The sequence below is a fragment of the Parasteatoda tepidariorum genome, chromosome 10 (genome assembly GCF_982258835.1).
Source record: "Parasteatoda tepidariorum strain Cologne lab strain chromosome 10, Ptep-v5.0, whole genome shotgun sequence".
Lineage (NCBI taxonomy): Eukaryota > Metazoa > Arthropoda > Arachnida > Araneae > Theridiidae > Parasteatoda > Parasteatoda tepidariorum.
In genome coordinates this window covers 79230914-79256446 of record NC_141764.1, presented here as the reverse complement: position 1 = coordinate 79256446, position 25533 = coordinate 79230914, and the positions used below count along the sequence as shown (strand labels likewise).

Sequence of the window (25533 nt, the reverse complement as noted above, 5' to 3'; positions counted from 1 at the left end):
AGTTCCGAGCGGAATAAAGAGTTCGTAATAACTGACATTCACGGATTTATGACGTTACGAGAGCTCCATTTCGATCGGAATTAGATTCCGTGAAGCTTTATAATATTATAATATATTAAATTAACCCCTGTTTGAGTTGTAGATTTATGCTTTTTGTTTTACAGATGGCGCTATAAACGAGAAAAAATTAAAAAGAACAGGAGCTGTTTTAAATGGCGGCGACTCCAGACCCACAGGATTCGGAAGATAAAAATAGAGACGTTGAAAAAAAAAATTTATTGATTTTTTTTATTTTGCAGTGCACAACCTTCAGTAAGTAAATCAAAAAAAGGAAAAATAAATAAATAAAAAAAGAAAAAGGTGAGATATAAAAAGCGTTTCTTAATTAGATTGGGAGGGAAGGCGATTGATAATTTAATAGAAGTTTAAAAGCAATAAAATTATGCAGTTAGTTCTTTTTATATTAATTTAATATTGTACATTTGGATGTTTTTATGCATGTTTTAATCCTTGCCAATGCCGCCATATAACCTCCATGGTACTATTACTTGTTAGGGTCCAATATCGAGCATATAACGGCTAGAATTATTTAATAATTCGAAAGAAAGACAGAAAGGAATCAATGAATCATATTGTAATTTGGGTGGAGTAGGGAATTATTTTGTCTTATTTTTACATTTATTTTGTTAGGGTAGCTATCAAAATACTGTGGATATTCTTCTCCTTCTCATTGGCACGACAGCCCAGGATGGGCCTTGGCCTTCTCAACAAGCCTATGCCAATACATTCTTCCCTTAGCCAAGGTTCTCCAGTTTATAATCCTTAAAACTTGTAGGTCCCTTTCAATCAAGGCAGTCTAAAAATCTTATGTTTGCCCGTCCTCTTTTTCTTGTACCTGTTGGACTGTGGATATAGTGAGTAAATAAGTAAATAAAAGAACGAGAGGAAAGAAAGGAACCATTAACAGTAAATCATTTTGTAATTACAAAAGCGGAAAAAAAAGAAGAAAAAAAAGCTTTTAAGCATTGTGTTATGCATTTGACCTGTTCCATCCTGTTTCTATGAAAGATAGTTGATACAGCGACTGAATAAAGGTGATTTTAGAATTAACAAAAGTAAAAAAGTTTAAAAAAGTAAAATTTGTGGTATTTCAATCGACAATCACAGTTTTTTTTTTTAACTGTTGTGCCCTTATTTTCTACATTTATGTTGATGCGAAATTTAAAAAAAAAATTAAATAATAAAAATGAAGGTTCAAAAAGAAGCATTTAGACATTCAATAATCCTTCATTTCTTATTTAAGAGAAGGGAAAAAAATAAGAGTATGACACACACGAAGATACACGAGTTTTATGAAATTGGTTGAATTTTAAATAATGTCAACGTAATAAAATTACATTGTTTACACACAATTTAATCGCAGCTTTAGATAAGAAAATCTTCGTTGTTTTTCGTGAATGTCTACTAGATTGTAGCTGAAACCAGATTATTGTTATTTATTTTCACCTGTGAAAGAAATGTGCTATTTTTATGCTTTAAATATCAAAACAATTGATCACGTGAAAGTTCTTTGTTACGAAAGATTGTCGAAACCAGTTTGAAAAGAACGTTTTCAAACAAAAATAACGCCTCGATCAGAAATTTGACTTTTTTTTTTCTTTATAGGAATGTAATAAAAATGATTCTCTTTGTATTTTACTGTTGTTGATGCAATTACACACTTATTTTATTCTTTTTCAATAAAAGATGAGTTTTATAAAGTTCCGAGGATAATTTATAATGTGCCGCCGCCATCTTTGTTTAAATGCATATACATGCAGCCGCGAAGGATTAGTAAAGTTCATTCGGCTGACCGCAATTTTTCTCTTTCTTCTTTTTAACTTTGATGAATTTAAATCAATAATGGTTCATGAAAATTTTGTTTATTTGGCTGAAATATCGAAGAGAACTTAAAGAGATTTCGAATAAATCAGAGGGACAAATACCCCCTCCCTCCCACAGCGACACCCATGGTACATAAAAAATATTGAAAATGTATGTAGAATATATATTTTTCATTAAGTTTTTTTTAAAATATGATGATAATATTTATCGAGTATGCATTAACATGCTTCACTGAGCATTAACTTTTGGGGGGGGCGAACACAAAATTATTTTGGTTATTATATGCAATAATTGCACACAATTTTGGAACTTAATTTAATTATTATTTTTAAATAAAAACAATTTTTTTTTCATCTTACGTTTTTTTTTTTTGCTGCAACTTTTCAAACATTTAATTTTATATTAATATTAAAAATATAACGAAGTTTTTGGATGTATTAAAAATTGATCGAAAAGTTATTGCTTTAAAATTGGAAATTTTTTTAAAAAAATTGTACTAGATACGAGCAATTAAAGTAATAATAGTTTTTTTACACTGCGCATGCGAGAAAAAAATTAAAAACTTTTTTTCTTTATTTCGTAGCGAATCGTATTTGGCAACTAGCAATAAAATTCGAATTGAATATCTCAAAAATTTAAAAAGTTTCAAGTTCACCACAAATTTCATTTTGCACTATTAAACAAGATTTATTAACAAATGATAATACCCTTCTATTGATGGTTCGTACGAAGTGTGATGGTATTAGGAAGTAAAAAATGTAAAAGAAAGGATACTTTTATGAGGGATGATTCCCAATTGTAATAAATCTTGTTTAATATTACAAAAGCAAATTTACAGAAAACCTCTTATTTTGAGCTTTGTTTTAAAAATTAAGAAAATTACTTAAAAAATTGCTTGAAACTTTTTAAATTTTTGAAATATTCAAATCAGATTTTTTTTTATTAGTTGCCAAATACGCTTCACTACAAAATTAAGTAAAAAAGCTTCTAATTCTTTTCGCGCATGCACAGTATAAAAAAACTACTTTAATTACTCATATCTTGTGCAGCTTTTAACGAATTTTTTTCAAATTTTTAAGCAATAATTTTGTGATTGATCAATTTTAAATTGATCCCAAGAATTGTTACTTTGTATTGAATATTTTCAAAGTTATACCAAAAAAAAAAAACGTAAGAAAAAAAAATCGTTTTTTATGAAAATATCCATATCTATATAAATATTTAAGCTAGGTTTACACAACTTTGGGCAATTTTTGCATATAATTACCAAAATTATAGTTGTAAGTTACAAATTTATTACCTACGATCTTGGGCATAGGGTGTTCAAAATTTTTTTTTCCGTTTGCAATTTATTGACGGTCCCTAAAAAGCTTTAAACTTAATGACATGTATGAGAAAACGTACTATCTAAACACTTCTAAATTTACAAACTGATTATCTAAGTAATATTTGAGAAATATCAGAAAATGTGTAAGTATCATATATTATGTCTGAATCTCTGTATAAAAGACGGGACAGATCAATTTTGCATGTCTTTTTCATCATCATTCTTTTTTTATTAAATGCTAGTAAAACTACAGCCTAAACGGTCAGATCAAACTCTGCACGGAGATACCTTTTACTTACAGAAGTTGCCATAAGAGGTAAAATAAAATTTAAAGAAATAAATTTGTGTGCTGCTTGTGGAAACTTTTTTTCTCCAATTGAGATCGTAGTATCTTAAATATACATATCAGAAATATTAGGAATTTTGAGAAGGCAATTTTTGAGATTTATTTTGGCAGCTATTGCTACAAGGATTTAATTATGATTTTAAAAATCTCAAAGTTCTAACACGATATTATGACGTATTGCAAATTTAGAATCAAGCTTGTAAATAATCAGTTTTTGACCCAGCCAATTTAGCGATAACTGCACCATAAATCCACTTGATTTGTCAATCGTTCTTTCGGTAGTCATTAAGGATTTTCACATGGTTCTAAAATCTGTTATAATACGAAATCATTTCGTCCAAGCGAACTTCGAGTCGCACACTATCACTTTTCTACGCTCTCTATTATTGACGAACTATCCATAAAACCACTTAGCTTTATCGATCGCTTTTTGGCCAGTAATTTTTCATAGTTCTAAAAGCTCTTTATAGTAACTTATTTAAGAAAAATCTTAGTTCTTACATGAATCGCGATGTTTGATTTTTAAAATCGCGTGAATATGAATAGTGATATTGGATTTTAAAATCGTACAAATAGGAACCCCGACGTACGATTTTTGTCATGTGAATACAAATTGTAAATTAAATTAGGTACATACGAAAAATCGACGCTTAATATTCAAACCGTGTGAATAGGAATTGCGATATTAGCGGATTTTGGCAGGGTTTCAAATAATCAAAAAGGCGAAAATCCGCCAACGAAAAAACTAACTTCTGCCTATTGACAAAAGAATTGTGTATGTATTAGTAAAATTCCAAGAACCAATGGAGAAAAGCAGAATTCTGCGATGTTCCCAGAAAAATAGTACGTCCTGCTTCTAATTTTTACATCCGGATGGATAATACAAAAAACCCGGAATACCCCTAGCAATGTTCTATCCCATTCTTTTAATGCAGTTTGACATCAGTACTTAACCATTTCGCTGAACTGTCCACCATTACGGAGAAAACAAGAACACTAGTTACGTAGTGTTAATATTAGTGTGAGAGTTTGAAGCCTATCTAGATACAGGTAACTGTGCAGTGATGAATTAGGCACAATTAAAAAAAAATTTCTTATGTTTAGATTCCCATCAGATCTCGAAACTATTATAACTGACAGCCTGGAAGTGGAGATCGAGATAAATACTCATTTATTTACTTAGCATATTAACCATACGTTGCTAGAATTTGTTTCCGAATGCTCGTTTTTGTCTGTTCCTTTATAATTAAAGAGAATGACTTTTCGGGGTTACTTGAATTGTTCAGTGGAAATTGCATTTATTAAGAAAATATTTATTTAAAATATGATCTTGAAGCAACATTTAATATTTTATTTAAACTTTAAATTTGTTTTAATAAATCTATTCAGGTATTAAAAATAAAAAGTTTTTGAAAAAAGTAAAGTGATGTATGCTAACAGACATTTCTTCCCGAGTTATCTTGAGGTCAGCGTCGTTTGTAGCGATAAGTTGCCAAACCTAGTAGCTCTTCTGCATTGGTGAAAATTTTTGTTTCGAAATTGCAGATGTGCTAATCTAATTTATTAGGAGGATTATGAAAAATAACAATATTTTCACTAAGTAATTTTTATTGACTATTTTTGAATAGAAAATATTTGTTAAGAAAATGAAAGGAGAATTTTCAGTCCACTGAATTTCTATTAAATGAATTCTTTCATTTTACATAAAAAACATGAGATTTCTCCGCTTTGTTGTGAAATGCCGCCAAATAGCAAAACTACGAAGTTCGCTTAAATGATATCTCAATTTTGCATTCATGCAACAGTGGAAACGGGTAAAATCAGAAATCTGGTAAAAACGATAAAAAATACTGTTATCATAATTTAATTAGTTTCTAAGGAGTACAAGGACTCAGTGAGTACACTATTTTTCAGAAACAGCTGTTAAACAAATAAATAATGCCATACTTCATAATATGTCAAATAAACTCAAAGCAAGTTTATGTTTTAAGTTCTTGCTATGTATAAAGAATTTATAAAGTTTTTATAAAATGATTTACCCAGCAGCCAGAATCCAGCATTGCTACTTCAATAAGAAGGAGAAAAAAAAAACCTTTAAAAGATACAGAAGAAAATTTAGTTACCACTCAAGCAGAGCACAGAAACAAAAATTTACAAACAGGATCAATTAATTTTTTTTTATTTATTTTAATTTACAACTCTTTACTGTTCTTTTAATTCTCTTAATCTTCTTACTGCACTCCTTACTGTAGATGCTGCTATTGTTCTGTGGAAGGAAAAAGAGAAAAAAATTAAATCCAAAAACATAGCAATAAATAAGGAGCAAAGATACATATTTCTATAATTAGGTTAATTATACAATGGATTTCATTATAGAAAAATTTATGTTGAATCTTCAATTTAAGCGAGCAATTAAATCAGTATTAATTCAAATTTAATATTAATACAAGTGCTAGTACTTATTTCAAAGAGAGAAGGAAAAAAAGTATTTAATTCTTATTTAGAAGTCAGAAGACTTTTAAACGAAAAAGTTAATTCAACAATGAAAAAGACATAAAAAGACAAAAAAATTTAGTTAAAACAGATTGAAAGAATTTTATTAAAAAATATACATTCCAACATAAAATCTTCTTTGGCGAATTTATAGAATACGAATATATTTCAGATTATAATCCAGTGAAAGTTGTCTCTTGGTCAGATAAGCAAAAAACTTACTATCGCATATATAAATGACTTTGGAAGATAATCGATGGCAGTCAGCTACAAACCAGCTATTTCATTCAAAAATTGTCATTTCAAAGTATTATAAGTCAACTAGTCTATACATAGAAATAAGAACTGCTTCGAAATATTTCACCTAATGGTTTGATCCCAGCAGGAAATTGAAATAGTTAAGATGTAGAATCCAATTTTTTTTAAAATTTAAAGACGCAAATTCGTAACCCTTTATTTACTTATAGTTAATTTGTTACAGCTATTTCCAAACACAAATTTTACTTGCTTTGTTAAAAGTATTTCTTTCCCATAACATTAGTAAGTATTTTTTATTCAGTTAATAAAACCAAAATGATGAAAATATGTACAGTGCACAATATAAAAAACAGACCACCTTGAATAACTTTTGATCTAATGATTGGAAATTTACATTCTAGGACTCAATTTTAACGGTTTGAGAGAATGACCTTAAATATGCTCATATTTTAGGCACAATTTAAACAAAATCAATCAAGTAGTTTCTGAGAAAACTTGTTTTAAATATGCCTTTTTGTAAAATTTGTTAACCATTAAATGAAATGATTCTTGTAAGCATGAACAGGAAACTGCCTAAAATAGAGACAAAATACTGTATGAAACAGATATTTCTCACCCGATTAAAGTTTAATGATCTTTTTTTTCGACAGGATATTAATATATCTGTAGAGTGATCTGAATTACAAAGAAGCCTTCAAGTTATTATTTATAAATTATATATATATATTTTAGTTTTAATATTAAAAATAATCAACAGAGATAGCACTTTAGCATGCCTTTGATTATTTTTACAAACTACAAATTTTTCTCTAACTTTGATTATGAGAGAGACTTTACTATTTGAAAAATAAACATAAGAGAGTAGTTAAAATTTTGAGGATAAAATCCAGTTATTACAACATTATACATTCTAATAAATTTTCAATATTAAGTGAGTGCCCCTTTCAGAGAGGAAGAACCTAGCTTCCTCTCTGAAAGGGGCACTCACCTAACATGCTTTCTTAATTTCTTATCCAACTGTCTAAAAGAAATGAAAGAGTAACTATGACCTTTTCTCAAAATAAATAATGCGTGTTCTTTATGACTGCTATTTAAAAAGTTAACCTTCATCTCACAATTTCTTTTCCAACTACAGAACCCCAAATAGTTGACCTTTTATGTGGACCCCTGATTTAACTAAGATCACCAGCATGGGTGCAAGTTGAAAAAAAGGCCAAGACTGAAATTTTTTTGACTGAAATACCTAACATACACAATACCCCCTCGACATATGCAAACTATCTAAGAAAGCTTTACCATAATACATCAAGTTTAAATATTGAACAAAAAATATTTATTCACCTGTCTTTTGAAAAAATAACAGGACATAAGAAAGTAGACCATTAACGCAGACCTAAAAATTATTTTTAAGGAGAGAAACCCCCCCGATTTCCGTGTTCGAGTCAGTCTCGTTTCCGTCTTACCTCCATCCGCGGACATTTTCGAAAAACGGAAATCCGTCCTGTGGACAGAAGACTTGCACCCATGATCACCAGTAATGGTAAACATATTTATCCTATAGACACTAATAATTTAGCTTTATCAAAAAGTCTTAAAATGAGGTGTTATGATAAACAGCAGAATTCACAAATTCTTCTTTCTTGTGTATGCATGAATTTATGATTTTCATTGAAGTTTATTTACAAAGAGAATTTTTTCCCCTCGCCATCTTATATAGGGTATTAATGCAATCAAAGAATTATTTAATGAACTCAGTAAACACGAATAAATGTTCCTATCATAAAAGATAAACTTTTTTAAAAACATAAACAAATTTAAAAATCTTTAATGTTATTATGCAAAATCCTTTCATGTTTTACTTGATAACTAAAACAAGGCACTAATATAAAAACACTAAATTACCCATAAACATAGGCACCACCAGCAACAGTTTTTTGACAGGCCTTGCAATTCCAGATTCCCACACATTTTCTCTTCATTGTTTCCTAAAATTAAGACAAGTTATATTTGAATTTAAAAATCAAACAAACTAATGCAGACAATTTCAAAAAGGAAAACCTTTTTTATCAAATATTGAACAATAAATCTTTAGACTAATTCAATGAGAAATAATGTAAATTTTAACAAGGAACAGCCAAGATAAAATGTTTCATCGGCTGTAATAGTATAGATTCTATGCTACACAATGAATTTAATAAATAATCCAGATTTGGTCCAGGTTATCAAAATTTATCTTTAGTTCAAGTAACTTGTTTTTTGGAAGACACTAACATCCATTTTTCGATAGACTAGCTGAACCCTCAGGTAATAAACAAAGGCTCTGGAAATTTTAATATATATTTATGTGCTTTCAGTTTCAGTATTTAATTTGAATTCACAGTTGAGTTATTCGTTCATACTTAGGAAAAAAATTACTTATTGAAAATTTAAACATCTTATTTACATACATAAAAGAACAAGATGTGTAACAAAAAGGTTAATGCATATAAATGTAGCGATTAACACTTGTGGGCAATGGGCATAAGGTTATACGGGATATTATAAGATTATATGGATAAACATGATTTTTCTAAAAAGGAGATATTAAAAAAAAAAAAAAAAAAAAAAAGCACACAAAGAAAGTTGTTTTAAACCTGCAAAACAATTCACACCTTCTTACTAAATTTTATTAAATAATGCAACGAAAAATTACAAGCAAACCCTCAGCAACATGAATGTTAAGCGTAGATCTAATAAGCACTCTTCTTTTAAAAAACTTATAACTTCATAATAGTTACAAATTTAAAATTATATTAATACAAATTACGTATCAATTTGATATATAAATGCACCTATATTCTTTATTTAAAATCAGGGTTGGCAAGTTTTTGACACTTGACGGTTTTTACCGTCATGTCAAAAAACCATAGTTTTGGTAAAACTGTATTTTTATTTAAGTTTAACTGCTTGTAATTTAAAATTAATTCAATTTAGGCAATAAAATTAGAAAAAAAAGTTGTTAAAAGATATTTAAGAACAGATTCTTGCATTTTCCCAACATGATTATATCAGAACATACGATTTGAAGTAAAATATTAGGATACTAAACAAAATTTTCAACATTTCCAAGCATAATTTTGTTTGGCATATTATATTACTGAAGAATGTCAAGTCATTCTTGACTTAGAGTTTGTTAGTAGCTACAAGTTTTGTTTAGCTCATTTCTAATATTTAAGAAATGCCAAATTTTAAATTATTCTTTTTAGTTCTTGAATTTATTAATAGTACCAAGCTTTTTTGTTTGTTTATTTCTAACAATTAAGAGCAAAATTTTGAATCCTTTGCAAATCAAGCTATAATGATAAAAATAAGTATCACTATTTTCAATAGGTATATTACAGTATTTCTATATGAATGTATATCCTTCTATAAGAATACATGTATATAGTTGTAAAATCAATAGCAATCATTTACAACATTCATTTATTCAATCATTCACAATGGCAATTATGTGAAAATAATATATTGACCGATATATGCCATAAATGAAAGAAAACAGTAGGTTTTTGACAGTTTTAAACGGTAAAAACACGGTTGTTACCACAGTCATGTCAAAAACCAGTTTTTGACGGCAAAAACCCAACCATGTTTAAAATCTATTCCAGGTGAATCTTCACCTTCGCTGTGAATCAATGATACAAGCAATTTTGTTATTTACATTTACGTAGTCCACAAAAATCAGCATAACAATATTTAAATAAAATCATCAATAGATATACTTATTATAATTTGCAATAAAAATAAATTTTGTCCTTCTTAAATAAACTGCATGATTTTAAAACTTATCTGAGCGTGAGCTTTATTCTTTAATAAAATGTGCTAAATTTACATATACACATATTATAATATTATGGACTTACTTTCCCACAAAATACACAGGTGTACTTTGAATGCTGTGTGATTTCCATCTTTTTAACCATTTTTCTTAGGGATGCACCATAACGTGTGCCATATTTACCAACTACTCCAACCTTCTTGGTTCGTTTTGCCTAGAAAAAGTTTCAACTCCAATGAAATGCAAATACATCTCTCATTATAGAAGGCAATTTTAATAGTGAGGCTTTGTACAGGATAAAGCAGCATAATAATGTAACATTTAAAACTATCCAGTTTCCATGAATTAATTAAAAACTGCATTGTTTTACATGTTCAAATACACGGGATAAGGATACAATTATATATATTAAAACTTTCCTTAAAAACTTTCTTTAAAAGCATACTTTAATCATTACAATTGATTAAAAACTAACGAAATTTAATAACATAGTTTATTTACTCTTTCTAGAGGTTGAAATGTTTTAATTTTCATCCAATCAGGCTTACGTGAGCCTCCATTAAAATACTGCCTCTTGAAGTTTAAAGCGAATAAAAAAGAAGTCTTCTATTAAGTGCGCGTCAACGATTCATTAGAAATAAGCGATAAGAACTAGGGAGCATTATATATAAATCACAAAATTTACTATTTAGAAACCTTGGCCATACAATGGTTAAATATAGCTAGATTACATAGTTTAATACTAAAACACAACTATTTTCACAGAAGTTTTAGTGAGAATTATAGGAATAATTTCAATAAAAGATAAAGCATTCGATTAGAGCTAAGCTGACACGTTAAATAGGTTACCCTATGGAAGAGAATCAACCGGAATATTGATAAGAATTAGCTTTATTTTACAATTATTTACATAAATTTAAAAAACTAATATAGCTTACGAAGCGTAAACAATATATTTGATCATTTTACACGTGGACATGCATAACTTAATTTTCTTATGAATGGATAGAGTTGAAACAACCTTAGTATAAATTATTGATAGAAAATTTTATAACATATAGTTGTAGATTAAACTTACCATTTTTTAATTTGAATAAAAGGTTTTTAATTTGGAGAAAAAAAGGCACCCTAAGCCTGAACAAAATTTACTGTATGCCACTTCCAAAAAATGCGATGAAAACGAGTTGGGTTGCAGTGGCAGTCAACAAAAAACTAGATTTTCATTTTATTTTTTTAGAACAGAAATAAACTAAGTAAAAATTTGTAATTGACTTTATCAACAATTTTTAACATAATATTTGATTGAATTAGTTGAAATAAATTTAAAATTAAATTCTTAAAGTTCAGGTAAAGCGAATACTTGAAACTATAAACCTTCAAGAAGAAAAAAAGTTTCCTAACAGAAATAAGCAGACGGAAGCATTTCAAAAAATGCTAAATTCTGTATATTTTGTTGTTATTGCTTGGATTCAAAATGACACTGGTTACATTAAACTAATTAATATAACCTAAAGTCTTCATATTTCTAAAATTTCATATGATGGTATCTTAAAAATTATAATTTTCTCTCTTCGTTAGATAGTTTTAATTTTGTTAAAATGTTTGTTTCACAGAAATCTGAGTCTGATCCAAATAAGATGCTGAATCAAGCTGCTCTTGAAGCAATGCATTCAGCTGTATACATAGAGGATTATCTTGATTTTGTGGAAAATATTCCTGATGACATTCAAAGAAACTTAACGCAGTTACGAGAGCTTGATTTAAAATACCAAGGTAAAGATTATCTTTTTAATATCAAACTTTTTGAGGGCTGACAGTGTTTTTTATTTTTTTTCGATACTTAATTTTAATTATAATCGAACATATTTTTCATAAACTGCAGGCTTAATTACATACTTGAAAATTTGAAATCATGTTAATTCCAGTCGTTTATCGTTAATTATTATATATTTAGTTGTATATCGTATTTAATATTGTTAATAAATCAACGCTTCAATAACAATATTAAAACGTTAAGTGAAAAAAATTAATTCTTGTAAACTTAGGTTTAAAGCAGTAATGTTTTAATTTGGATTATTAGTAGGAATACAAAATTATGACTTGTTAAGCATGTTTTCATAACATTTCATTCACTTTACCTCAGAAAAAAAAAATGATTGCTAATTAATAATTGTAGTCTTATATTTATAATTTTTTGTAACTATTTTCCTTCTTGTTTGGTATCATTATTAATTTGCAGCTTAGCAATTTTTATTTCAATTTCTTTTTTCTTCTTAAATTGAACCCATTTTCCACACAAATTCAAATATAAAAACCTATTTCTTTCATTTTGCAAATACTTTTATGGTAAAATTATCATTTTGCAAATACTCTTTATAACAAAGCATAATTTAATAACATGACTACAATTTAAAATCAAATAAATTACTTTAATAATCGGTTTATCTTCTTTGGTAACACAACTAATAAATAAACCATATGGGATTGATACATTAATTTGCTACAAGCTAGTAAACAAATTTAATGAAATTTATTGAAGTTCTACAGCGGGTCCATTTTCTGAAAACAAAACTGTATCAATTTTTGTTGTAAGGATATGGGAGAAGCCTCAATAGATTGGCAAACCATTGATGCAATTTTCCATGCTGAACAAACTAGTATTTATAAAAATATTTATTATGCCTACATTTGAAATTCTTTTCTTCTGAATTATTTTTTTAAACCTAAGAATTGAAAGCAGAATATAATAACTATATAATGATAGATATATTGAAGTTATACAAAAATTTTGTAAACATCATAAAAGGTAAATGTGGTAGATTACTAGAATAGTATGGATTAAAAAAAAAAAAATTTCATTTGGAGGAAAATATCTGAAAAGTGTTAGAAGACTTTAAAAAAAAAAACAATGGTCAGATGAAGTTTAATTACATCATAACATGAATTCATGAGAGTTATAAATTATAGAATAAAAGCTAAGCTTTCAGAAGTTATGAAATGTGCTATGAGGGAGGCCAAGATTCTTCATGGGTTATACTAAGAATTGACATTATTTAAAAAAATTTTTTTTTTACTGAACTATGGTTTTCCATCAAGAATAGTCTTATGCTGTATAATTTATAAATACATTCTTGTAGTTATTATTATTATTTTTTTTAAATATCTGATATCATTCAATATTAAGGGTTTTTCCTTAGAAATAATGAGATGGGGCAATGTATTGTATTATTGTATCTAATGGCCAAGATAGACTAAAAAAAAAAAGAGAGAGGTAGGATAACAAGAAGTGACTAAGCATGGAAAAAAAACGGCCCGGAACTTTAAGCAGTTTAATAAACATATCTCAATTATAATAATTTAGTTTTTTTGATTGCAGAGGAGTTTAAGGCACATTAAACATGTTGTTAGGATACATTAATAATGAAGAAAGACTTCTTTGTCAAGAATAATTTAGAAAAATTGATTTTTTTTCTTCTGTTTCTTGATCTAAATAATTTATTCAATTTATTCTTTACTTGTTATCTAAATAAGAAATTAGGCCTTTGTCTTTAAAAATTCATGAAGGTATCGAGTTTTAATTGAAACAATTATAATTTCAATCATTCAGGTACTATTTTGTTTTATTCAGATACTAGTTTTGTTTGAATATTTTTAACCATTTTAATTTAGAAATATAAATGACTTCAATTATTATATTCTTTTTAATTACTAACTGTTTATTATTTTATCTGAGTTTTTGATTTATAAAATTCTGTTAATTAAAAAAAAATCCATTTTAGTGCTAAGAAATAATTGAGTAAGACTATTGCATCAAAACTAGGAATGAATTGAACGTGCGGAATAGTTTTTTTTTTTTTTTTCATTGTAACATTTCTTAGTAACTTGTAATTTAAAAAAAATTACCATTATGACAGATTTATTCTGAATTACATTTTTTATATAACTGTAAAAGAACCTGCCTTTAAGAGTAATTGATTATTTATTTTTAAAAGAAATTTTATTGTAACATTTTTTATTGAATTACAATAAAATTTCTTTGAATGCAAAATCACCATCAAAAAGATAAATACTAATTGTAATACTTTGATTTTTCTTGTCTTACATGTGATTTAAACTAATAAAGATGAATAAGAACCTAAAAATAAAAGAGTTGTGTGAAATATGAAATCTGTGTTTAATGTTCACTTTGCTGTCTCACGTAACTGTAAATAAATCTATCTATAAGAGTAATTTATAATTAATTTTTAAAAGAAATTTGTAATATTTTTTTTAAACTCTTCTTTGGGATTCTACAAAAACTCAAAAATTTCTAGGAGCCAGATCCTCAGAAATATTAAATTTACGGTTTAAATAATAAAATAGGTTAAATTTTAATGAAGTTGCTAGTAATCATTTTTTAGGTGCAACAGTTTTTAACATTTGTGGACTCTTTATTTCAAACGAATTACAATAATATAATTTTTTCATCTAAATTATGTTTTTTTTTAAACAATGCAATTTATTTAATTGAATACAAGTTTAATTATTTGTCAATTGTTATCCATGTAGTTATGTGAAAACACTTCAATAAATTAATAGAATTTTTTTTTTTAATATTACAGAAAAATAATATTTTTATCTGATTTGAAGCTATATATTCTTATTTTTTAGAAATTCTTCAAGATCTGGATAATTTCCAAAATACACTGACAAGAGATTTAGATCCTATCAGCAGAAAGAGAACTTTACTTCAAGTTCAGAGAGCTCTTATTCAAACTCAAGATTTAGGAGATAAGAAACTACAAATTGTTCAAGTAATCCAAGATATAATTGACAACAAAGGGAGACAATTAGAAATAGATCGCATGAAATTAGGTATGTTCAATGCTTACAAATTTCTGGTTATAAAATTTATAAGTGATAAAAGGATTTATGATGTTTAGGCAATGGTGTTAATAGTGAAAGCAATATTAATTTAATAGTTCTTGAAAATAATTGATTTGCGATAAAGTAAAATGACTTGTAAAAAGCTTTATTTTGGTTTTTAAAACTATTTTTTCCCCCGGACAAATTGGACTGTCAGTGAGAAGCTTTAGTCACACAGCTTTTTAATTGTAAAAAATGGTAGCTTAATTTTTAAAGTAGATTGTTATATGCAGAAGAAGTAAAGAGCTAGGTAATATACTTATTCAAGACATAATGAACATTTTTTTTTTTGTGGAACCTCTGATGTAATTCATCAGTTATCATAGTTTATAATCAATTTCAAACATAAATAGGAAGTATTTAATTAAACTTATTTTGGAGGAAAAGAAAAAATGAAACTTTAGTGAATTAATCATGAAAAAGTTAATATTATAAAACTTAAAATTTACTGTATAGTAAATCTTAAGTCATGTTTAAAACTTTAATATATATTCAAGTTTATTCAAATTGTTTGCACAACAGCAGAAAAGAAACAGAATTATTTGTAATAAAAATATTTAGAAATAAATATACTTATACAGTACAGAACCCGTTATCCGGAAATCAGAAAACCAAAAAACCGGAACGAAATTCGATAAATTTTCCCGCCATTTTTTCCCTTGAAAGATTTTAGGATTTTTCTTTCTTTTTTGAAAGATGTTTACCTTACCATCATTTTTGAAATAATCATTAGTGTATTACTCCATCGGTTTTTCTTCTTTTTAAGATTATTTCCAAAAATTGTTTTTTTTTAATTTGGGTTTAACAATAAAAAAACGGCTTTTTGTAGCGATTCAGAAAACCGGAAAAATCAGTTATCCGGAATAGCGATGGTCCCGATCGTTCCGGATAATCGGTTCCCTACTGTATTAAGCAGGACAAAAAATATTGAAATAAATCAATAAATTCTATATAATTTGGATGACTTTAAGTTAACATAAGCATCAATTTCTTAAAAGTTTCTTCACTAAAGATGGACTTTGAATGAACAAATTATTTTAAGAGTCAAGAGAGTTATTTGAGAAAAATATCCTGTAAATATTTCAATTTCTATTTTTCTAAAAATAAAACCACTTGCAATTTTATTTACTTAGTGTCTATGAAATATAGATAGATGGCTTATAATATTTAGGAATTATTTAAATTTTCAGCAATTTAATTATTTTTAATTCGATGATAAAAGTTTAAACTTATTGCTGAAAGAAAAAAAAAAGTTAACTTATCTTTTTTCTTCATCTCTCATACTAAGGGATGTAAATTTTATTCATCAAGTGATAAATTAATATTTTGGATTATTTATATTTTTTCTGATTCATTGTATAATACTTTAGCACAAGCTTTTTAGGTTCCTTAGAGCATTTTAATGAATAAAATTAAATAAAATAAAAAATACTCTTTGCTATTTAAAAACAGTTCTAGTTAAATGTTAGATATTTATATAACTACATGATTTATCTAGACATATATAAAAGATCTATGTAGACAAGAATACACGATTTATCTACGTAAACTGGTAAGTATTTTTTTTTCTTTATGGTATGTTCAGAATTCCACTCTACACTGCTAAACAAGATTGAATATTAATAATAATGAAAAAAATGTTTTTCAAAGTAATTAAAAGTTTTTTTTTTTTTTTTTTTTAAATAAGTTTTTCAAAATAACTTTACTATGTTATATATTTCCTAAATGCCAACAAAATGTAGCTTTTTAGGTCCAATAGTTCAAGTTATTTAAAAATAATCAAACTATAAAAAAAATTTTGAATTTTCAAAATTCTCAGAAACAGGAGGTGCAAAAAATCAATAACCTTATATTTTCCATGCCTAAAGCAGGTTTTACAAATGTGCCGAAAATCATTAAAATCTTAATTCTGTGATATTAAAACTGTTTTTATTTTTTTATTTATTTGATGAACCCTAGCTTATTTTTCTAATCTTAATTTAAACTTAGATTTGGGACGAGAAAATGAAGCTCAGAACGACAATACAAAGAACGAACCTCCAGAAAGGCCGACCAAAAGATCTCGTCGACAACGTCACACCGATTTATCGTTACGTGATGATTCTATACATGAGCGCCAAGAGAAAGAAGTTGCTCCTGCTCCCAGTACAAGTAAAACCAAGAAAAAGAAGAAGAGAAAAACAAAAGTTGAAAAAGAGCCTGAAGCCCCCACTTTAGAGCCTCCAATAGATCCTGATGAGCCTACTTATTGCCTGTGTGATCAAGTGTCATATGGTGAAATGATAGGGTGTGACAATGAGGACTGTGAAAGAGAATGGTTTCATTTTTCGTGTGTTGGATTAACAACAAAACCCAAGGGGAAATGGTATTGTCCTACTTGTCGAGGTGACAGAAGCAATCAAATGAAACCAAAAAACTTATAATTTGTTGTTCATATTTTCTTTTAATTTTATTGTATTATTTTTACAAATTGAAGGAAAATTTCTCTAATATTTTTCAATTTTCAGGATCAAAGTTCAATATTTATTATGTTATCATTCAAAATTAAATAATATTTTTTTCAATTACGATCACTGATAATGTATATGAAGTACTAAAAGTATTGCATAATATTATATGTTCATTATTCAAAAGAATAAAATTAATGAATAATTTTTAAAATGCTTACATTTCACTACATATTTGAAGTATTTTTTTGTTATTTACAAGTTTAGCAATGGGTTAAAATTATGTTAACTATTAAAAAAGAATTTCTTTTATGTTAAATTTTTCACTTGTATAAAATTCTTTTTTAAAATAATTTGTTCAGAAATGACTTTTGCACATATTTTAACGTGATTTATTTATGCTTTTATTGACATATTTAAAAGCACCTCATAGTTCTTGACACTATAGAGTCAAGTGTTAATTACTTTTTCCTTTTAGGTGCTTAATATTATCTTTGTTATTCTGTTCTATCAGTTGTACCTGCTGTAAGCAAAAGGTTAAGTCATAATAAGCATTATTAAAAAGAGACCTTCAACACAGGTGGTTGAAAATACTGTTTTTTAAATACACTTTTTGTTAATTGTCTTATAATTTTCAGTAGTCAAATTTAAAAAGCCAAAGTGCATACAAATTATTTACAAAAATTAAAATGAAAAAGTTCAGACATTGTATATTAAAGAAGCGTTAAAAATAACTTACGATGCCAGTTAGTTTATAATATACGATGCCAGTTAGTTTATAATATATGTTTTAAGTGCTAAGTTCGCAGGTGATGTGATTATGAAGATTTAATCTGTGACCGCAAAAATAAAAATTAATTTTTTGATCAATATATTTTTGTTTAAAAAAAAGTATTTTATATGACTTTTAATTTGACATATGTTTCACCTAAAAGATGAGCTTCTAAGCTGAAAGCAAAAATTATAAGTTATTTAACCATATGGAATAATTTGCTAACTAGCATGGAATTATGCATCATCTAATCTTTTTTTTAGATTTTATGTTTCTATAATGAAAGAAATCTTGTAAGAATTTATATATACTTTTCTGTTGTTTTTATGTAAAGTTATTGCTGATATGTCTTTGACAAAATAAAAGTTATTGAAACTTTTAAATGAAAATTGTTATCTGTGTCAATTTATATTACTTCTATTTATATTTTAGATTTGCAAATGATTTTTGAAGATAATAAAATAAAATTAGCAGGGTCATGCATAAAGTTAGCTCATTTAAATTTCTTGATTTTTTTTTTATATAAACAATTAGTTTATTACAATGGGATAAATTTTATATAGTGTTCACAGATATTCTTCAGGCTGCTGTTTTTAGAGTTTTATTTTGTCAATTATAAGGTTTACAGTGCATTGAAAGTTTTTTTTAATTTTATTAAAAAAAAATTTGAATAGAACATATGTTTCAATATAAATTAATTAGTTACACACTTGATGCTATTTAAATGACAAATTGTGGCCTTGTCTTTAAGATTCTGATCAGCAGACCCTGAATAAATATCACAATTTTATTTCTTCGATGATTAGATTGTCCCAATAAATGAAAGTCTTTTTAAGCATTGATGAAAGTTAAATAAATAATATTAAATTTAATCATAGTTTTGACAGCTATCATTAAATTATCATTAATTTGAATTTTTTCTCATAACAACATTTTTTTCCAATTCTGGTCGTTCAAGTTATTTTTCTTATTAACACAGCCTGCCTATACAAATTAAAAATAGTCTAGGCATGTCAAAAAATCTGTCAAAGTTAGGCATTATAAATGCTTATGAATTTTTGTTAAGTTCTTTTTTAATTAATCTTACAGATTCTACTATTTAAACAACATGATACCAACTAGTATGGGTTAGTTTACAAAGTTTAAAGAAATAAATCAATATTAAGTCTTAAATTTTTTCTCGTTGCTAGATTTATCATTTCAAAATTATACATTCATGTTAAAAATGCTTTTTCGTTTTTTCCCATTTTTTCAATGATTTAATAATAGGTAATTAAAAAGCAAGAATTAGTAAAAAAAAAAAAAAAAAAATTTTTTTTCTAATATTTTTTTTAAAAACAAAATACTTGCTTGTTGCATTATTGAACATAGTTTGAAAACAGGTGTTCGAAATCTTTTTTTTAAAAAATAAAATAGACATTAAGGGGTCCAAACTTTTGATTGCTTTCCTGGCCAAACTATTGGGACAATATTTCTCAAATTGCCACTACCCCTTATGTTTAGAGGAGACAAATCTGTTTAAAAAAAAAAAACTATTTCAGAAAAAGTGGATTTTTGGGCCTGATTCTGTATTTTAAATTATTGTTTGCCCTAGCTAATTACGATACTTGATATCACCCTCACGAACCTTTAAGAATGAGTTATAGTACGCAAAAATCTGATCATTAGATCAAAAATTATTTAGGGTGATCCGTTTTTCATTTTGCGCACTATACATGGTTCTGTAAATGTTAAGTTGAGAATCAGAGGTATATAAAATAAAGCAACAAGGACTTTAAAAAAAATTGTTTAATTATTATTTTTTTTTTTATAGATTTAAGATACTTTTTTATTCTTACTGAATATTTATTAGATTTTACTACTTAAAAGGCTTAAACCAATACTGCTTTAACTTGCTGCTTCTCATTCTGTTGAGAATGAAGAGCACTCAGTCTTATAATTTTTTTTCAGTGGCTAATGGCTATTTCAACCATTATTTCACAATATGCCCTTAAATTGTTTAAGTTCTTAATTCTGAAAATAATAATAATTTTGAAAGCTAGAGTCAGTTTAAATATATTTTTTTTGATATATTGATCTAAAATTGGTATATCTCATCCAAAAAGTCAATTCTTAAAATGTGAGGCAAGTATTTAAGCAATTCTCAAGTAAGTAATGGGACTAAAACTAAAAATATTGGTTTTTAACTGTTATGGATATTTAAGTTCTCTTTTTATTTCCAAAGTAACAAATATTTTCATATTGAAATTTTAATACGAAGCAAATTAGGATTAAAACGTTTTATATTCTACAACCAAATTTTTTCTTCTACAGTTAACACAGATTACTTTTAAATATATATACTACAGCTTTGTTAATATAGCATAAGTTTCATCAAAATTAATATTTTCACTGAGTTTAATATAAATTTCTCCCCCAACTAGATAAATAACCAAAATTTGATGTGTTTTTTGCAAATATATTTTAAATGCACATTGTTGTTTGTTTACTAAGACATAAATAGCATTAAATAATGCTGTGCATACAATCGAAGAGAATGAAGCATTATGGTGAAAGGCTACACTTTTTATGAAAAGTGAAATTTTTGAATCAAACTGTTTCTTAGTAAATGGTTTTAGATAGGTGCTTGGAAAGTTTGTTGCATCTGAGTATAGAATAATATACTATATCATCTTATTGTCTACACGGAAATCTAGGCTTTCTTACCCTAAATGCCCTCTTGAATGATTTGAAAATACACATAACAATGTAAGAACAATTTGTTTACCTAAATGATTAAATTTGTTACATTCTGAGAATAAGTAATTTGAATAAAGAACTGGACATAAAATCTACAGCTAAAAACTACGTTAAAGCAATTGTCTTTTGCAAATCAGAAATTTAGTTAAACATTTTATAAAAAATGTAAACATGCTATAAAAATATTTATCACATACTAACATTTTATTAGGGAACTAATAAATATTCAAACATCACAAGTCACAGATAATAAACAAAATCAAAACATGTTCACTTATATGCAATACATAAATAATTTTAAAATGAATATAATTCACATGTATTCCCATAAAAGAAAAAGAGGAATTAAATGTTATAGTATTTTTCAGAGTTAGGAAATTTGTCGGAGCAATAGTCCAAGTCGCGCTGCAATCTTTCTTGAATTGCATGCTTCATATGTTCATTAAATGAAGATTGCAATGATGGATCTTTAGAAACATCTGCCTTCACTTCTTCCATACTAGTCCGTGGTTTGACATCAGCACTTGATATGGCTTGAAGAAGCATATCGGACAATGCGCTTTGAGAATGTTCCAATAGTGCCGGAGTATCATTGGACATTATCTTGAAAAACAAAGATAGTAATACTTATTTACACGCATTATTACAACAATACGTATTAACATGAATGCATTACAAATTTTCTTTTTTTAATTTTTAAGAAAAATATTGTATACAGGGTATCTGATACGTTTTAGATATTCAAATTCATGACATATCATGATTTTCCAAGACTAATTCCAAGAATTTTTCATGACTTAACGAAGTTACTATTTATTCCGACAAAAACGCAAAAATAAATTTAAAAAAGCATTATAATTACATTAATTGAAATGATAGGTATAACCAAAACTGTTATACTCTGCATCTTCATATTTATAGATTTTAAATTTAAAAAACAGAGTCAAGAGAGAGTTAAAACAATAATATAGCTAAAAAAATACAAAAGCAAAAATTTTTCTTCTTCTGCAGAATTATATTCTAAAGATACTTTCTTGTTCATCAGAAAGGAAAGAAATACTCCTGATTTTTCTGTTCTCATTTCAGAATAAAAAAAAACTCGGCAATGACTAGTTTGCTTCAACTATAATTTTAAATTTATAAAATTAAAAAAAATAATAAAAATTCTTACATCACAGAAGTCTAAAAGATAATTCGCTCTAGAAATGATGTTTTTTTTCTTCATTTTTTGAAAGAACACCATAATTTTTTAAGAACATGATAAAATCATTTTATATTCTAATAAAATATGATTGAGTGGTGATTTTATTAGGAATTTAGATATTTGGAACAAGATGAAATTGGGGGTGGGGATTCCATTTTAAAACTTAGATTTTTCGGAGACTTTCCATGATTTTTTTAAAAAAATAGTAAAAATCATGACATTTCATGATACGCTTTGTTCAATACTGAAATTCATGACTTTCCATGATTTTTCATGACTTTCCAAGTGCGCGGATACCCTATGTATAACTGAATTTCAAATATTTGAAATAGAAAATTTGAAGCAGAAAAGTTTTAATTTTTTTTAGTTAAAATTTTTGTCATATAGTTAACACAAACACATTTGTTAACCCAAAAACTTAGAAACTTAAAATTTAAATAATCCATTAGATATTGACATATATTCAATAGCAAAACTTATAAAAGGTACATATTATACAGACATTATAAAACTATATTATTTAAGTGATAAAGAAATTATATACACTAAACCTGACTAGTTAATATTTAGCACTTTATTATTTTATATTATATTTTTTATTAAGTTATATCAATTGGTTTAGTAACATTAATGGAAGATAATCAAATTCTAATTGTAACAATAATTTATTTTTTGAAAGATTGGGAAAAAGTATGTTTTAATGTTTGATTTTATCATAATTACAGTGTAAACCAGGTTTGTAATCAATAATCTGAGATAGGTGTTTGCGACTTAATATTGATGAACTTAATATAGAACAGGGGTAACAGTTGCGAAAATTCTCATAACTGGGATTTTTATAATTAAAAGGGGCTTTTAGCTATGTTTTTAGGCAAATAAAAATATTTAATATGATCTTAATAATCTAAAAATTGTTTAACTAATGAATATATATGTATTAAATTGTAGAGAGTAGTTTGCAATTAATTATGATTATGAAATGAAAATTAAATAAAACTTTATTTGTCACAGCTTTTGCCTAATTTAGAGTTTTTTTAACCCATTTATTTTTTTGATATAAATTTATGATTTACTAATATCAAAGAAAAAAAATAGCCCAACTAAAATACTAGTTTTTCTTCTGTTTCATAGACAGTGCAACAGAAACAAGAAAAAGGATTATTTTTCGCCACCAAAAATGATTCGGTTAAAAATTAAGTTCCGGAATTTTTTTTACTCACAACTTCTGAAATTTTTCTTGTTTGACCTCTTTCAGTGTTAGATTTTTAAAAAGATAAAAATTAGTCAAAAGACCGAAAATTTTTATATCTGTGTGTGACACACAAAACAAGAGACCAAATTACAAATTGAGAAAGAAGAAGCGCATTTTTTAATGACTTACTTCAGAGTGAATCTAACTACTTGTGGCAGCAACTTACCTTTTTACTAAGAAAAAGGATTTAACATAGTATCTTTGATTATCCTGGGCCTTTGGTGTCAAATAATGCAGGCTCAACTTTACAGTATATATATACATTATTAATCTAGAGAAAAATGTTACAAGCTCTTAACAGATAACTTTTTACTCACCTTTCTACGTTTGGAAGGCATGCCACTTAAGTAGGCATTACTAAATGGTGCTTGAGGAGCTTGTCTTCGTTGACGTTGGACATCTCTTGCAATAATTGGTACCCAATCCTGTAAAATAGTTTATTTTGATTATCATAAGGGACAAGTCACAAAATAAAAATTATATAAATTAGATTCTACAGTATTTTCACAGGCTGCCTAAATTGAATAGTCAAAATTAAAATCTTTTTGTAGTTATACAGTGGTTCAAAGATATGTAATCGGGCAAAAAGAAGAAAAAAAATTAGTATACGGTGAAAAATCATAAAAAAGTGGAATATTGTGGAAGAATTCTATGTCTGTAATAATTAAACATATATGGTAGTTACTAATTTAAAAAAATATTTAAACACAATTAAAATATTGTAAACATAACTGAAAAATATTGCAGATTTAAAAATTTGCATACTAGTAATTTTAGGAAGAAAAAAAGTACCTATGTGCAGGCTGTACTCACAAAAAGTATGGCCGAAATTTATCATTTTTATTGTAATTTCATATTAATAAATAATCTGATATTGGTTGCTCTTTAAGAATAATTTTTGCTTGCAAACATTATTTTTAAACATATCAATACTGATTGGGAAACTTTTTTTGCAAAACTCACAGAAAATGAAATCACCATATAGTAGTCTTTCTCTCAGAAATTACTGTAAGAGTTAATTCAATATATTATAAAGGAATCGAAGGAAATAAAAATATGACCACTGAAGCCGACGTCTTCAGGGGGTACCGGCCTCGGTGACCATAAAACAAAACCATTTTAATTGAGGGAGAAGCAAATGCCTAAATTAACTCCCTCAGTACCCCAATGGTTTTGTATAAAGAACCATAGTCAGAAAGTAGAAAAGAGGAAATCCATGAATATATATATATATATATATATATATATATATATATATATATATATATATATATATATATATATATATACACACACACACAAATTTGACAAAAAGAGTGAGATCTTTAAACTTGTAAACCATGTGATTATAAATCCTGATGATTAGTTTTAAAATTGTATGAATATATAAATATTAATCACATGCCTTAATTTTAAATTGAGAGAATATGAATCCCGATATGAGGCTTTTAAATTACGTGAATATGAAAATCTATACAGAATTTTAAAATATGCAGAAATACAAATCATGATGCGTAATTTCTAGAGCACGTAAAGACGAATCACGATGAATAATTTTCAAATCGCGCAAATACAAATCACAATGTCTAATTTTTAAAGCACGTTTAAGTACGAAAATCGATGCTTGATTTTCGTACTTAAACGTGAACCGCGAAAACGTATCAAATCATAGAATTTTAAGCTCGCATGAATACGAATCGCTACATATGGTTTTAAAAGCGCGTAAATACAAATCGCTATATTGGATTGGATTTCGTATAAATACGAAAATCGATGTTTGATATTACAACCGCAAAAACGTATCACGACATAGAATTTTAAGCTCGCATGAAAACGAATCACTACATAGGGTTTTAAAAAGCGTAAATACAAATTACTATATTGGATAGGATTTCGTATAAATACGAAAAGCGATGTTTGATATTAAAACCGCAAAAACGAGTCACGACATAGGATTTTAAGCTCGCGTGAATACAAATCGCTACATAGGGTTCTAAAAGCGCGTAAATACAAATCGCTATATTGGATTTTTAAATCTCGTAAATAAGATTCGCAATGTACGATATTTAAATCGCCTGAATAAGACTCGCAA

General features: G+C 26.8%; 3 protein-coding genes across 5 annotated transcripts in view; 1 reads left to right on the top strand and 2 right to left on the bottom strand.

Moving 5' to 3' along the window:
* Nucleotides 1-5720: 5720 nt before the first annotated feature.
* RpL37A (ribosomal protein L37A) lies at nt 5721-11288 on the bottom strand. Its single transcript, XM_087153120.1, has 4 exons — nt 11201-11288; nt 10208-10336; nt 8211-8293; nt 5721-5823 (listed from the first exon to the last, which is right to left on the bottom strand). Exons 1-4 carry the CDS (start codon nt 11201-11203, stop codon nt 5760-5762), a joined length of 279 nt encoding a protein of 92 aa, XP_087009246.1. The 5' UTR covers nt 11204-11288; the 3' UTR covers nt 5721-5759.
* Nucleotides 11289-11518: 230 nt separating this feature from the next.
* Nucleotides 11519-18635, top strand: LOC107443612 (inhibitor of growth protein 2). The gene is made up of 3 exons (XM_016057537.4): nt 11519-11895; nt 14773-14976; nt 17017-18635. Exons 1-3 carry the CDS (start codon nt 11721-11723, stop codon nt 17448-17450), a joined length of 813 nt encoding a protein of 270 aa, XP_015913023.1. The 5' UTR covers nt 11519-11720; the 3' UTR covers nt 17451-18635.
* A 2535-nt stretch (nt 18636-21170) lies between these two features.
* Nucleotides 21171-25533, bottom strand: part of LOC107443611 (uncharacterized) — a 64999-nt gene continuing 60636 nt past the window's right edge. For all 3 annotated transcript variants that reach the window (XM_043046875.3, XM_043046878.3, XM_087153119.1), the window contains exons 25-26: nt 23759-23866; nt 21171-21588 (exon numbers count right to left, since the gene is read on the bottom strand). In XM_043046875.3, the coding sequence (XP_042902809.2) occupies nt 21331-21588; nt 23759-23866 (366 nt within the window). In that variant the 3' untranslated portion in view covers nt 21171-21330. The remainder of the gene's footprint in view (nt 21589-23758; nt 23867-25533) is intronic.